The sequence below is a fragment of the Solanum dulcamara genome, chromosome 8, assembly GCF_947179165.1.
Source record: "Solanum dulcamara chromosome 8, daSolDulc1.2, whole genome shotgun sequence".
NCBI classification, from domain to species: Eukaryota; Viridiplantae; Streptophyta; class Magnoliopsida; order Solanales; family Solanaceae; genus Solanum; species Solanum dulcamara.
This window is the reverse complement of record NC_077244.1, coordinates 56,122,236-56,138,703: the sequence shown is the minus strand read 5'-3', so window position 1 is coordinate 56,138,703 and position 16,468 is coordinate 56,122,236. Positions and strand designations below refer to the sequence as shown.

Sequence of the window (16,468 nt, the reverse complement as noted above, 5' to 3'; positions counted from 1 at the left end):
GCCTAGGCTCAAATTTATCGAAGTTACTATCTGAAATTTTCTGGCCCGAAATCCTTCCCTATTGTCCTATCCCTAACGACGGGAACAGGTAATTACACTTTTATGGGTTGGGCTCAAAATAACTTGTATTGGGTTCAATCTCAACTCATTTTAAAAGAAGAGAATTTTCAATTGAACCCAACTTAACTCCAATTTCAATTCGTTTAAAGGTTCTTTATTTGCATTGGTATAATATGTATTCTCATAATAAAAGTATGAATTACTATCTATTTTATATCTTTTAGGATTAATCGATCTATTTGTAAAGTTTTATTTTTATTTTCTTGAATTGAAATTCAAATTGTGGTTATAAAAGGTAAATAATAATATGTTAAAAATAGGAAAAATTACTTGATTGAGTGCTTTTTAAAAATTAATTACTGATTTTAGCGATATTTTTTATTTATTACCATTTATAGCAATATATAGCACTATTATGATAAATCTATACTTGTATTAAAAGTGAATTATGCATACAATATAAATGTATTATAAGTATTTTAAAATATATATATTATATTTGTGTAGTAAGAAACTAACATAATGTATTATAAATCTATTAAAATATGTGATAAATGTATTATTCATCTATAAAACTTGTATTATAAATGTTTTATAAATAGTTCTCTGCAATATGTATTAAAACTGTATTATAAATGTATTATAAGTGTTCAGTGAAATTATTTTTTTATTGCTATAAATGGTAAATATTTTCTTAATCTTGTATATTTATGTAAGTTTCCCTTAAAAATATTGAGATTAAGTGGATAAAATTGGAGGGGTCATGACCCAACTCGAATTTTAACCCAATTGAGCCCAAAGTAAATTGACTTAACCCAATTTTTAATTCAATCCATTTTAATATTCTCAATTTCAATCTAACCCGCCCATTAACACCCCTAGTAAATATATTGCTTACAATACAATTATTTTGTATGAGAATAAAGTAGAATAGAGTGGAATTGGATAAAGAGAATTCATATATTTCATTCATTCAAAAGAGCCCTTCTGCTTGTTTTCTCCCAAGTTCCATATTTAGATAAAATATTTCCAAATAGCATGACCTCTTTGATTCCTTTTATGTCAGTCTCTTTGGCCTGCTCTTACTGCACTTTTTTCAACTTTCATCAGAAAAAGAATTAGTAGCTCATAGTTCTTTTTTCCTCAGTAAATAGAAGTGCAAAACTCTTGTTATCAAACACATCAAACATATTCAGCAAAGCTATCCTTCATTTTCATCATGATTTCTACAGAGAACCTTTCATTTTTCTTCACATACTATCTTTCCAAAACTGGTGGTGGCATTTTCCACCTATACACCATTACTAGCTATTTCCCAAATCCCACCCACCCAACCCCAACAAAAGCCCTCTAAATGCTCTTGACAATGAGATGCAACAGAAATTGTGATAGATAAAGCTTTCTGAATATCTGCAATGGAACCACACTCTGGACGCCGTCTGCTATGATGGCTACATGATTTCTGGCAAAGACTACTTATCCAGCTGTTATTCATGTCTAGAACAGAATCCTGTCTTGGTAAATGTCCAAGGCCTGTATAACCTTCTCTATCAGTAATTTCCGATGTAATCTATACCTGCCAAACGAAAGCATTCTGTAAATAAGATCTGCAGTCATTTTGAAGCAAGATAAGATGATCCCTGCATGCAATAAAAAATAATTCAAATATTACGTACTTTATTGCTGCTTCGAGTGTTCTCCTGCATTCAGGCATCGAATCTGTTCACAGTAAACCGAGAAAATGAATACATTGTTGGACAACTTTATGACATGAATAATGACAACTGTTACAAAGTCAACCGGTGAAACTAACAAAATGTGGTAAACAGACTCGGTCCAGATGAAGCATGACACCTACAAGCTTTGTAATTCGTGGCAAAAGCCAAAGCTTATGATGTTAGTCAGTACTAGGATTGATGAATTCTGAATTCAATTTATCAGAGTAAATCCACACTGTTTTTGACCAGGAAATACAGGTGACAATCATAGCGCACAAAAGATGGACTTATATTTCTTCTCCAACATGCATCATTAGATAGAAGTACACAATCCAGGTTTACCTAGCATTTTCTGGTCTTCGTCAGAAGTTGTGGGAAATTCTGCAAGCATCTGGTGGCATTCTTCTTGCAGTTCCTTCACTGCTTTCCTCTCTAAACTTGGAATTGGAGGGAGATCTCCATCTGACCAAGTGGGCAACGTTCTTGCTGCTGCTATTATTGCTCCATCGACGAACCTGTCTCCATCATTTGATAGCTTACCTGCTTCAAGTTTTAAACAAGGTTTCTAAACATTAATAGCAAACCTAGATCGGTGAAGGAGCTAGTGTATCAAAAAGATTCTTTAAGACCCATACTGTTGTGATAATATTCTCCAGGGAGGCCAGATATGTTAAAGACCGATAAAAAGGTGTCTAGATGAATTTTGGCATCTCCGGTGAAATGAATGACATCCCAAGGATTCTGCAATATCAAAGATATATATTGTAGTCAGTGTCCATAGAAAAAGAACAAAAAATAGAAAAAGAAAGAGACATCTCATAATCAAAGCAAGAGTTCAACGAAATCAACAATCATATCTAAATTTATTTCCATGTTGTGGAGATAGATGGCCCTGAAAGCTAATCAAATCATAGTTCCGTTAGAATAATTCTTAAACAAAGCAATATATATTACACTATCTTCCTCTGATTCAGTACAAATATCAAAAAATTTGTACTATATGGAGCATCATTGAACAATACTAATTTAATCAACACTCAAACCCTACTCAAAATTCTATGATTAAATTCCCAAATTAATCTTTTCTCAATAACCAAATACAAGGACAATAACTGGAAGAAATTTTTTCCTCACTCTAACCCTTATGCCATTCACTTTTTGGTTTATCCCATCTTCATTTACTTTCATCTACACTTGTCAGGGCTTGATAGTAGACATTGAAAGTCCATTTACAGCGATTTCTTGCCAGTCATTTACGGTTGCATCCCTACTTTTAAAACGGATTACAACAATGAATATCACTACGCAAAATAAGTTGTACTAGGGCCTTGAGTTGGATTTTCATACTTTTCAGCAGAAAAAGTACGACACAGCTTCTCTTTTCTGGGAAGAGTAAAGAAAGACTGCATTACCACAGGCGATGAGAAACCATATCTTTGCATAAAATAGTCATTCTTCTGTCCAGCCATGTAATCAACAGTCATCTGCAAAAATTCATAAAGGTCATGTTAGGTCATATTTCAAGATAATGCAATAGCAATAAAGACAAGCAGGGCCACATATAGTTGGATAGGCCACGGCCCCCTCCTCGGGCCCAGAGGTGGACCCAAGATTTGAAGACGACAGGGGCACCACCAAGGGCAGATGCACATTAGGTTAAAGCATGTCACCGCTTCGTCCGATAATTTTTATTATAAACAGATAGAATTAATGTACTAACGTATAAATATAAATTAAATGCCCTAATTGGTAAAGCTTACACTGTGGGGTGATAAATGTGAACACCACTTTGTGCCCATTAGGTCGCGTGTTCGAAATTTGCCATGGTTTTATGCAATTTTTTAAAGCTTCTATTATCAGCTAAAAACTGAAAAAACACCAAGGAAAGCAGGAAACGAGATTTTCCTGAGTGCATGCATGCTATTTCTTCTTTCATTTTTAAACCCTACTTTTCCTTTAGCTTATCTTTTTCCTTGCAGTGGAAGGCAAGACCTTGCATGCTGAGGAGTAGGAAAGAAAGTCGGTGGCATCAAATGAGGTCATCCTTAATTATGCAAGATTTTGATGTCGAAAATGCCTTTTGGGGACTAGAATAAGCAAGACTCTGATGTAAGAAATGCATCCTTAAAAATAAGATAGCTCTAGATATCATATACCATGACCTATGTTCAAAAAGAAAATGGAGTACGAATTTTTCTGCACCACTGAATGTAAGAAATGCCTTTTGGGCAGAAATAAGCATGTGAGTCATGCATCTTCTCCTACTCAGCCACATGCCATCTTCTCCAAATGAATTATCCAAAATAAGCCGACTCATTGACAAAGCCAGTTATATTCCCTATGTGATAAGATGTGCCAACTAATACACACACATCACAGTTCAAATGAAACCTTCACTAGATCCAGAAAGCTAAAAGGATTTACCACATCTCCTTTTCTAATTCTTTGTCCTGCATTTATCATCACCTCCAGCATGCGGTCCTTGAAGCGCCAATGGAAAAAACAATTTGGCTGAAAAGAATGATTCATCATGTCTGGAGAATGAGATGAGTAACATATTAGAAGGACTTCCTCACAAAGAAAGTTTGGTTGAAAATGTTAAAGATAATTGCAAGCAGGTCTGCCTTGAAATAAGAAGAATCCCTATCTATTAAGTTTTTTAAGTTTTTTTTCTTAAACACAGGTCACAATAATACGCTTGGGAAGGCATAGTAGTAGTTCTTGTTGTTGTGTTCTGCACTACTAGTTCAAATGCTTTTAGGTTTCCTCAACTTCTCTACAAAGTTGACTGGTATTAATAGCAAATAAAGACTTTTAATATATCTATTACTTGTGTGGAAGACTCTAATTATGTGCATTACATAAGAAACCATAATGCGCACAACTACATCACCAGTTAACATCAAACTTTAAGACTAGAAAGACAAAGATGCAATGAGAATAACAGTTACTTAGCCTTCGCTAGCAATTAATGGAAAATAGAAGAAAAATAGCAATACCATTAACAAATCTTTCTCATCATATCAAGTCAAAAGAACTGTTAATATATCTTCTTCAGTCACCAATTTTCCTCTCATAATCACCATTTTCTTCCGGTTATCAGCATCCTTCAGTATTCTGCAATGCTCCTTCCCATTTTCAAGAAATTACCCAGAATAAAGTTCCAATTTTTTTTGTTCTCTTTTTTTGAAGAAGGAGGAAAAGAAATTCCAATTTTCAGCATTTTGTTTTCTATTTTCTTGAAACTTGTTTGGCCAAACAATAGAACCTTCCTTATCTTAAGAAGTAAAAAGGCATTGCACCTCCATCTTATGCTATTTTCTAAAGCGAAATGATGAATTCAAACCAACAAAACAAATGGAAGATAGAGCAGAGGAAAGTGTCCTTTGAATATTGAAACCAAACGAATTGAATTCTTGTCCTCAAAATCGAATTAGATAGAGCATTTGACCAGGACTAGTATTTGAGAATGTTTCATTTTGCCTCTTCTAATATGAGATACATAGATACACACACAATGCTGAAACCAAGGGAGGATGGGCAAGAATCTGAGGTTTTGGGTAGAGAGGAAATTCAAAAGCTGATATAATATTTTATTTTCGACAGGACATCGTTTTCTTTGACAGAACAAGTTTGTGGAAACTTTGGAAAACAGATTTTCCTCTTCTGTAAGGTACTCCTTCTATCCCATAAAATATGACCTGGTTAGTTTTACAATGGTTGACTACTTGATAAACTTGCTGTCTAACATCAGATATTGAATAATTACAATTCTTAGAATAAACAGTATATATTAGACTACATAAACCCCTCTATGAACAATATATTTCTAACAAAAATGTGATCAAAGTAATATGAAATCATTAGGGTGGACAAACATTTTCCCCTGTAATAGTAACTAGGTCAAGTTTTAAAATGTAGAGGGAGAACCTCAAGGAGCACAGCTATTTAAAACAATTTGGAAAAAATGTAATACACACTATTCTCATTGGCATAGTTTCAGTAAACTGAAAACAGAACATATTTTTCACTGCTTAACTTGTTACTGCAGTCGTGAATCTGCTCTTATTGATCCACTTAACATATAAAATTACAAATGAGCATCACTTCAAGACCAATCAAAACAAAAATTAAATAAACGATGCCATTCAGACCAACTTTAAAATATCTCAGCCAAGTTCATTCTGCCAAAATAGGTTGCTGCGTTGTGTGAATAAACCAATTAAAGCCCACCATTTCACTATTGAAATTTTGGACAGAAATACAATAAAGAAGCTCACCAGCATAAGGTACCAACATATTTGCATCTTGAACCAGTGAACCAATTCTCGTTTGCAAGTTGATGCATCGAGATTGTGCTATACTCATTGCCCAAATAAATCTCTCAGGATCCCAAGCAAGACGCTTAATTTTGAGAGGTACTGCAGAATGCTAAACAAATAAAGAAAGTCAAAGGGCAATGTTAATGTGCAGGAATTTGGAGGAAAGAGATTGAACAATATTGTCTGTACCCAGTTTTTCTCCCAAAACTCAAGTGCCCGATGTTGCTGTTCTCTCATGGTTGAAGCAAGCTTCTCGTCTTGCAACTCCAAAAGATCCTCCTACATCACAGAAAGCATTCAGAAGTAAGAGCGTCAGGAAGAAACGTTCATTTATAACTCTAGCTATGAAATTCTAGAAATTAATCCACCAAGTACATGCAAAACGCAGCCATTCCTTTTTTGTGTTTGCAACAAATCTTTCTGATCAAAACCAGCCCAGCTGACTAATGGAAAATGCAAAGCACAGAAATGAAGAAGCTTCAACCACATATCGATTTTCAGATTGAAAACCAAAATGGCATTTCCAAAATAGACTTCTGGTACAGAAGAGAGCTTCAACAGCCATGGAACAAAACAAGATTCAGTTGAAGGAACTTTTCTTATAAATTAGAACCCACTAATAGAAAAGGTCACATAACAGTATGAACATCACAAAAGCTTTTCTTTTTCACCTTTCGAGTTACCCAAACTTGAACCTCAGAAGAACACCATAACAAAGTGAGGATTAATTTTGTGAATGCATAGCATTTTCTATAGAATTTTCTTCAAAATATTACATTAATTGAAAGCACCAAAATTTGGATGATACTCATATCCAGACCTCAGTAGCTAGAAGAAAGCTAGTGCACTCATCAGCACTAGGCAAGAAGTCTCCGTAAAGCTGCCAAAAGTTGTCCTTGCAATCAAAAGCATATAAAAGAAGGCACGCCAACCTCAAGTCCCAATCTGTCTGCCATAAGAAGGTAATCAATATTAAAAACTCACAAGAGATCTTAGAATACCAAACAGAAAATGAAAAAAATTCAACGAATAAAAACAACTAAAAATGCAGGTAAATATCTTCTCATGTGTACCATTAGGGAAAAGGTAAGACGTCTATTTTATATTTTATCCAATCAAAGAAAATGTGGATAAAAATTCTCCCATGTGTTCCCTTAGAAAATATTTAAAAGGAAAAAATGCATCCTTTTACCTCAGGATTGGTTGAATTGATAATGTCGAATATTGGATGTCCTACAGGTATAATATCTGGAAAAAACATCCAAGGAAGTTTTTTGCTTATGGTTAGCATCAGTTCCAAAGGAATTTCCATTATTACCTGCGTTACAAACAAAACCTCATCATTCACTGAATTTTAGTGATAACGAAAAGGCGGGAAGATGATCAGTGCGAAAAGAGGAATCAAACAGTCAAGCTAATGCCAAATAAAATAGACACAGTCAAAACTATGTAGGACATGATAAAATACACCACAGAAGGAGAAGAATTAGAAGTGCCTAGGCACTGACACATATACCTTATCATTGTTAAAAAGCAAATGAGGGAAATAAACTAAGGATACTCATCCCAGAAAGCAGGAAAGGAGAGTAGATAAAAGAGTATTACAATTCTCCCATGTCCTTTTTTTCCACTCCCCCCAATTTCCAATGGTGGAATTGATGGTATGAAGTTCAGCTTTAGGTATAGCAAAACATTGATAGAGCACTGAAATTGACACTCCTTCCGATGGTAAAGTTGAACATTCCATTAGGAGGAGGAAAACGTTCTACATACAAATATATTGTAAAGTAGTGCTCACCCTAGCTCGACGGAGAGGCTCCACGTCTTTGGAAGCAAACACTCCATATCCATCTGGTCCCTCCCTGAATTCAATTCCGTAGGCTCGAAAACTTCTAACATATCCTATTTTGTAGAAATCAGGATCTGCCAGTTCCAACTGTTCATATGAAAATGTTACATCACCATCATCAACAATAAGAACAAGAGAAAATAAGGATAATTTGAAATAATCAAATAGGAAAATATATGTTCATCAGCTTCTCAAAAGAAAATCAAAGGATGTAAGACTGAGAAAAGAGAGGGACTCCAACCATTAGTTGACTAAGTAACAACAGAAATGGGAAATCTATCCATGAGAATGTGAGAATGAACCTGAGCATTAAACTGAAAAACTTAAGGTAATTGATGAGTAGCTCAAAATCTTTATAAACCCTTTGGATGCCCCTAAATACCAGAAGTGAGGCATTCTATATATCCGAAGCCCCTTCTCCCGTACTTGAAAAGCACAGGTGAATTTCAATGCAGACTCACGCATGTGAGAACAGACTTACTAATTGGTGAAAAATTCCGACTTACTAAAGAAAAAATTATGCAGTGGGGGAGTCATACAATGCCTTTAAGACACACTTATCATGCGCCTATACCTGATGTAGAACATTTTATATTTCTAACACAGTAATCACCAAAAAAATTATACGGGACCTGAAAGTATTCTATACCTAGACCCAAAGAATTTGTGAAGAAAAACTCAAATGTGGAACAAAACCAATTCAAAAGAACAATTCATCGATCTTCAAAATGTAACTCCTATCTTTTCCAAACATCAACAGCCTGGCTGACACTTCCTTCAATTTATTGAGAGACTAGTACTTATTTTTGTCCATTGTTTGTTGGGCTAACTAGTAAAGTAACAGAAACCATGACTGAAGATGGGGTAAAAGTATGCAGTGCCAAAACTCCTACTACAGAAAAGAGTACATAAAGATACTGCATAAATGAGCACTTAATCAGTGAGCTTACCAAATGAAAACAGTACTTATTACACAGAAAGTAACAAGAAGTGATTAACTAAACTTGAACTTCAAGAACATGAAAAAGAAGGAAACTTTGGCAAGTAGAAAATACCTGAGAAGCAGGAGTATCTTGTGGTTGAGATGGGGGTGTAAAAAGAGGAAATGCAGAAGGAGACGGAGAAGAATCATAAGCCTCCAAAGTGGAAGAAGCAGCACCATTAGCACTTGCAGAAGCTCTCAAAAGTCTGCTTCTCTTGTTACTATTACATACAGAAATGGGGTGTTTCTGCAATGGTGCAGCACACCCATGGTGCAGACCTCTGCATAACTGGTTCAATTAACAAGAAAATCAACACCCAGAAATTAAAAGAGAAAAAAGATCCATTCTTGGATGTTTTGGGTTTGTGGGGAAGTTGGGGGATTGCGAAGGCCTAACCTGATGGTGAAACTCTGGCTGGTGGAAGAAGTACGTCGGTTGCTGAATTAAAATGGTGGAAGAAACCATTCTTGAGAGTGAGCTGAAAATTTAGTGGAATTTCAGTAAAGAAGATTCATACACAATTATTTCATCGATGGAATTTGGGTTCTTGGAACGTTATCCACTCTACTGTCAGCAAAATAACAGAGAGAAAATGCCCGGGGGGTTCCAGGGTTTAAATTTTTTGCCTTTTTTATTTCCTATTTTATTCAAGAATACTGCTACTTAATTATTATTTTTATATTCTTTATTTTCCATCCGAAACGCAGGGATAAAGAATATTTAACCAAATGAGTTTTGAAAATGTGTCCAATTTTGATTTCATTATGTAAAAGTTTTTAACTGTGGCCGTGAAAAGAATCAATGATGTCGAAACAACAAGCACACTTTTGTTACTTTATAAAATGGTGGAGGTATATATTCATATTGATATAATGATATAAAGGATAAAATATTATATGTAACAAATTCACATTGAATCTATATGTTTCAAATGGCACATTGCTTTTTATCACATGATTTCGCTCAAAGTTTTGTCACAATATTTCTCTAAGAACACATGTGGAATTAGACTCAATATGATCAAGACCTATAATTTACTCCTCAAAATTTACGACGGCATAAACTCATTTGGATATGAAATATCCCTTGTGATTTTCCCTTAACATATATCAAGAAATCCAATGAGGGATAACAAAGGAGTTCTCGTGCTCTTTGATTTACTAAGAAAGTTGTACTTATTTCTACTTGTGTATTGTGCAAAGCATAGTCGTTCAAATTATGATAAATAATCTGAAAAAAATCAAAGGATTGATACATCTCATTCCAACTAATTTAGGACCAACACTTAATTGATTCATAAATATATCAATGTTGGACAGTATTCATCCAATAGACTATTAGCTGTGATGGGGGACTGACTGAAGATTTTTGATCATTTCCACCAGTCATATAAACCATATCTTCTTAGTATCATTCACAAAATCATAATCATATGACATGACATATTTCTGAGTCTCCAAAATGAATGAGCAAATCAAGATAGAAGGTGAAGGGAGCATTCTGGCTCTACAAGATCATTATTTAATAGGAATTTCATCGGTCACTGTTATATGATTTCCAATTTTCAGGTATCCCACCAACAGTTCCATGGTACTGGAAGGAAGAGTTAACATCACAAAATGACAATTCATAAATAGTCATCGTATTTGCCTCGAACAAAAAGATGAAGGAAAGGAACGATTGAGAATGAATTGTAACATTGAACCAAGATGTTAGAGAGAGAGATCTAGCAATACATGAGATCTGCAATCAGAGAGCCATGTAAGATATCAGGAAAAACATATGGATATTTTCTTATACATAGGAAAGATCTTCAACCGATCAACTAATTTAACCGAATCTGAAAATATGACCACAAAAAGCGGCCCAACAACATCACTATGCACAGGATGCAATTTTTAGCTAACATTACAATAAAGTAAATTTCATATCCAGCTATGCATACAGTAATAGATCTTCAATGGATAAGCGACTGAATTAGGATGTTCATGTCCCGAAATAGGGCAGATTAATAATGTCAGATATCATAGTTGGCAGCACTTCCTAAACCCCAAAGAAAAATAAAATATTACAAACTTAAAGGGATTGATGTCATCCCTTAGATTTTAATACATTGAGCACCAGACACTATGGAGATCTCTTCTTGAGATGCTTAATGCTCTCTTATCACTGAGCATGAGTAACACACCTGGAATAGTTCAACCATTACAATCTTATTGTAACAAGTATTTACTGTAGGTTTTTTTTCATCTTTTCATGTTTCCTGTTCTTAGATACTGCAAAGAAGTCCAGCAGGAGAAGAAGAATCCTGATACGCAACACCTAACTGCCTAAGAAACCAAAAATGAGATCTATTTGTTAATCTACAAGTTCATTGAGGGCTAAAATATAAAATGAACTACTAGGGGTGGATCAACACAAGAAGAAAATCAACGAGAGGTTGCAGTTTTGCATCCAAAAATTGAGCTGCCAAAAAAAAGATAAAAAGAAGAAGATAAAGCATAGCCAACAGTGACTCCTTTTCCTTTTTAACAAATCATTCACCAGTGTTTTTCTATGAAACATATGCAGAGAGCTAGATCATGGTAACCATTCTGTTAAGTAATACAAGATGCTGATAATGTTGCACATTAAGTTATTTGTCAGAAGAGGTTTGAGATGGTCTCACGGCTGACAGACTATACTCTTTAATTAAAAACTAATAATACTAATAAGTTATTTGTCAAAGCTCTTCCTTTTTCTTGGAACACTGTCATAGTGCATTATTGATAAATTTTATCATTGTTATCAAGATAGTAGTTAAGGGATAAGAAATAGAGCTACTAACACTAAAAAGCTTAAACAACGCGGTACGCAACCTTAACCCCGCTCTTCATATCAAAATTGTCACGACCCAAGCCTAGGGCCTAGACGTGACATGGCGAATGAGGAACCCAAAAGTACCTCAAACAAGCCTCTTAGCATTCTTTTAGCCTTTCATAGGTAATGATGATAAATAGACAAGCGGAAATCATAATAATAAATCTTCAACTTACATATGTCCAACAATACCTCTAACTATTAGATTTAATGGGGCTAAGACAAGTTCCTAGCTCACCCTCAATCATAATAGAAGAAATGCCAAAATAAAATATCTTAACATATCATAAGCTAGAAAGACAAAGGAGTATTGTTCCCGGAACATGGGAACTCACCAAAAGTAGTCTTCAATGGAATATCAACTAGCCACGTGGAGGAGAACGAGGAGGAGCAGCGATCCCTACATGGTGATATCATGTAGGCAAAAGAGTATGCGTTAGTACTTTGAATGTACTAAGTATGTAAGGATGCATGAACATTGAGAAAATATTATAACATTTATGTAATATGGAACATAATGTAATACATGCATAATAAATCATATGGATATTCTTTAAAACATTCATTTTTGTGGGAAGCTAACCATAACCGACATTTAAGACCATGCGAGCTATTACATGGAATCCAACATAACCCCCTACGTTGGCCGGGGAGACTACTTGCCAGGTAGAACTCCGTCAATTTCATTCATTTCTTTAACTTTAACTTTAAGGGCTATTTATGGATCCATTAGCCTAAGCCTACAAGGGCTCCTATGTTGGCACATAGTTAATGAGACAAGGGGTTGCTACTAGGATTCCCTTACCGAATCTCACCTCAATGCCTCATTCGGTGCTAAGTCAATCCCACGGAATAGTTTAATACTTCAAAATATTCATAGCATATAACTTGAGAATTCAAACATCATATTCGGTAGAATAGCTCATTAAAACATTTGATAATTCAAATATGCAAGAATTGTCCTTATTGCATAAAGAATCCATATATCATTTCATCATTCTTTCATTTCATAAGACTCTCTTTTTTATCATAGATATTGCTTTCATAAATATTTATTTGGAGTCAAAGCTTTCAAGTCAAACTTTATTAAAAACATAGTAAAAACTAGGTGGGATCAAATCACTTCAACTTGCAAATATGTATGTAAATAAATATACATAAATACTTTAAAATTCATTAATGAAAAATCATGATTTAAACAACCCACCATGAATTTCAAGAACCTTTAAATAGATAAATAGAAGAATTACTTGCAAATCATCAATTCATACATATGAAATTATGTCGCATCGAAATAGATCAATAATCATTAATTTAACCATAATTCATACTATTAAGTAAAAATAAGAATTACTATAAGAAAATATTACTTGAAATCAAGAGACTTAATTGAAATAGTTTTTGCACTATATGGATGGAAGAACTCATGGATAAACATCCACATAACTTAAGAGTAAAGCTTAAAATAAATAAATATAATTTATCATATTATCAAAATAATTTAGACATGAGAGTGAAAGGAATACTCTCATTGAAACCTTACATACCTGGAAACCGAAGCTTTAGTTGGTACCGGAAGACTTAATGAACACTCTTGAGTCCTAGCTTCTCTCCTTGCCGGAACGTTTTGTGTACTACCCGGAATATATGAATCACCGGAATAGTATTTCTTCACTACTAAGAACTAAAACTATATTTGAGAATGTGTATAGAGAGAAGATTTGCTTGAGAAAGCTTGATGAATAAAATGAGGAAATAAGGTGGGTATTTATAGGTGGGAAAGATGACCTAACAATAAATAAAATAATTATAAATAAAAATCTGAAAATTTAGTGGAATATATTGATGTCATGGATGATGTTAAATGGAGGACAATTTATGTCATGAGTGATGTTAAATGTATCTAGATCTTTCTATGGTAGGTGAAATGAGTTATCTTTGACAGAATACTCTTTTTGGGAGCTGCGTTTGAATAAGATAAATTCCTTATTAGGATTTGGTGTCTTCATAAGAATTGTAGATATGGAATTCTAGTTTCATATCGTTCAAGAATCAACCAATTTGGATAAACCTACAGTGAGATATGATTTTTCTTCTATAAACACTCATTTCCGTAACAGCATCCTACCTTACAAAGATTAATTTATTTGACCTACTTAACCTCCGAATCTTAAAATATGGTCTTCATAAAAGTTGTAGGTAATGATCTTGTGGTTACTCAGAAATTTGAATCACTCAATTTGGATATTTCTATGAAAAGTTATGACCAAAATATAGAGACTGTATCATGTTTAGGCAAAAATTGAAACATCGTATACAACGTTTTTAGGGGATATTACAAAAATTGAAACCTGTTTTTCCTTTTTTTCTCTTCTTCTTTTTCTTTGACGGTGGAGTTAGGTAGTGGGCACCTTGACTAATCCACTAGGACCTTGTATCCTTTTAGTATTATAGGTACCGGATAACTCTACCACCAGGGTTTAGGCAGAAGGAAGAAATCACCCAACTATTTTGCCTCTATTTGAGATTTGAACCTTAGTCTCCAATGGACTTTACTCCAACTTATCGACTAGGCCACATCCTCCAAAGAAAATATCTCTAAAAAAGAAAAGAAAAACAAAAGGAATTAGATGTCCTATAAAAAGAAAGACACCAGTGCTTCAGAATTAAATTGACTCGTAAATCCCGTGGCTTCAGAAAAACAAGTAGTCCTTGTTAAAATTGACAAGATTCTAGTTGAATTAATGTAAACATTTGGTAGGAAGATAATTCTTATTTGGCAAAAAGTCATGGTAGGAAATTTGTAGTAGAAATATTGGTAAACCATTAAATGTTTTCACAAGTTAAGCTTTGACATTTTAACCCATAGTGATATCATAGATGACATCAAGAGAAAGATTCATTCCTGTAAATAGGTAGCTTTTGGTTCACTTGTAACACACCTCTCACTTGCCTTCTCGTCTTTTAAGGCATTTGATCTTCTTTCTCTCTTGTAGTATTTCACTTGTATTCTTTTGAAGTGAAATAAATATTGGTTGGTTATGTCCAAGGATTAAGCAAAAGAAAAAACAAACCTTTGCCTAACCTGTAAATTTCTGGTGTTCTTTTTATTGTTGTCTCATTTACTGTTTATTAGTTGTCTTTAGATATAACAGTTGTGATTTCATCACTTTCTATATATTCGGCTTCCACAACAATTGATATCAGAGTGAAGATTTTATCTGAGTATGCTTTGTGGTTGCAGCACAGTCTGAACTTCCACATCAGAAAAGATTTATTTTGGCCTTTTGCAATTGCTAGCTAATAAATAGTATTTGTAGCAAAAATCGAAAATAAGAAAAATGATGAGTCCACATCGAATTTCAATAATACATCATCATTGGCATCTTCGCTTATAACAAGAATTGTGTCAAATACAAAATTTGCAATTGAAATTTTTGACGAGTTAGGACATTTCAAAATGTGGCAGGACGAGGTCCTTGATGTCCTTTTTCAACAAGGACTAGACATTGTCATAGAAGAAAAAAAGTCAGACAGTGTAGGAGAAGAAGATTGAAAGATTATGAATCGTGTTATTTGTAGTACCATTCTATCTTAACTTACAAGAGAACAAAAGTATTCATACACAAAGAAAACTTCTGCAAATAAATTGTGGAATGCATAGAAGGAGAAATTATTGAAGAAAAATAGTTAAAATAAATTTTACATGAAAAAAAGATTGTACGCTTTACATATATCCCCGGTAGCATAATGAATGATCATATCACCAGCTTTAATAAGTTGGCGACAGATTTGCAGAATATGAATATAACTTTTACTAATGGAGATATGGCTTTAATGTTGTTAAGTTCACTTTCCGATGAGTTCGAGCACCGTGAAACTACTCTACTTCATGGGAATGATAAAGTATCTCTCAAAGAAGTTTGTTCTGCCTTATATAGTTATAAATAAAGAAAGAGAAAAAAACAAAAGGGTGGAGAAGCAGAAGCACTGTTCGTGAGAGGTCGTTCTCAGAATCAGACGAGAACGAAGAAAAGAAGATCCAAGTCAAGATCCAGATCCAGCAAAGATGAATATGCCTTGTGCCAAGAAAATGGAAACTGGAAAAAAGACTGTCTAAAGTTGAAAAGCAAGGTCAAACCAAACAATGGCAAGTCCTTCATGGATTCAAATGTAGCTAACTATGATGACTCTGATTTCTTGTTGGTTACAACAGAGCCATCCAAATCATCTGATGTATGGTTGATGGACTTGGCTTGTAGCTATCATATGTGTCCCAATTGGGACTAGTTTGTTGATTTACAAGAAGGAGAATGTAGTGTTATTCACACTACAAACAATATATGGTGTTGCTTCAATCCGATTAAGAAATCATGATGGATTGAGCAGAACATTAATAAATGTTCGATATGTACCGAATTTGAAGAAAAATCTCATTTCTATAGGAGCCCTAGAGTTAAAGAGGTTTAAAATCGTTGCAGATAATAGGGTAATGAGAATATTATCTTGTGCACTAGTGGTAATGAAAGATATTGAAGAAACAATAATATGTACCACTATCAAGGTAGTACAATTATTGGAACAGCGGCAACAACATCCAGTGACAACAAAGACGTAAAAATAACTAAGCTATGGCATATACGCTTGGGACATACGGGAGAAAAATTCTTGAAAACT

General features: G+C 34.1%; 1 protein-coding gene across 2 annotated transcripts; it reads right to left on the bottom strand.

Annotated features, from left to right (window-relative positions):
- Window positions 1-1,211: 1,211 nt before the first annotated feature.
- LOC129901027 (protein PLASTID TRANSCRIPTIONALLY ACTIVE 14-like) lies at window positions 1,212-9,548 on the bottom strand. Of its 2 annotated transcripts, none has more exons than XM_055976131.1 (13): window positions 9,329-9,548; window positions 9,005-9,220; window positions 7,899-8,036; window positions 7,293-7,418; window positions 6,921-7,049; window positions 6,290-6,379; window positions 6,059-6,209; window positions 4,203-4,312; window positions 3,191-3,262; window positions 2,414-2,519; window positions 2,121-2,321; window positions 1,737-1,779; window positions 1,212-1,636 (listed from the first exon to the last, which is right to left on the bottom strand). In XM_055976131.1, exons 1-13 carry the CDS (start codon window positions 9,395-9,397, stop codon window positions 1,558-1,560), a joined length of 1,530 nt encoding a protein of 509 aa, XP_055832106.1. In that variant the 5' UTR covers window positions 9,398-9,548; the 3' UTR covers window positions 1,212-1,557. The 2 variants fall into 2 exon arrangements, with proteins under 2 accessions (XP_055832106.1, XP_055832107.1); XM_055976132.1 differs by having other exon boundaries at window positions 2,121-2,318; window positions 9,329-9,547.
- Window positions 9,549-16,468: the final 6,920 nt, after the last annotated feature.

What these genes read in the sequence shown, in the direction of transcription:
- LOC129901027 (XM_055976131.1), bottom strand. Translation starts at nt 9,397, where the DNA reads ATGGTTTCTTCCACCATTTTAATTCAGCAACCGACGTACTTCTTCCAC. An exon ending in TCAATTCAACCAATCCTGAG is followed by an intron (nt 7,050 to 7,292) that starts GTAAAAGGATGC and finishes TTCTTATGGCAG; the next exon opens with ACAGATTGGGACTTGAGGTT. An exon ending in TATGTTGGTACCTTATGCTG is followed by an intron (nt 4,313 to 6,058) that starts GTGAGCTTCTTT and finishes CTCATTCTCCAG; the next exon opens with ACATGATGAATCATTCTTTT.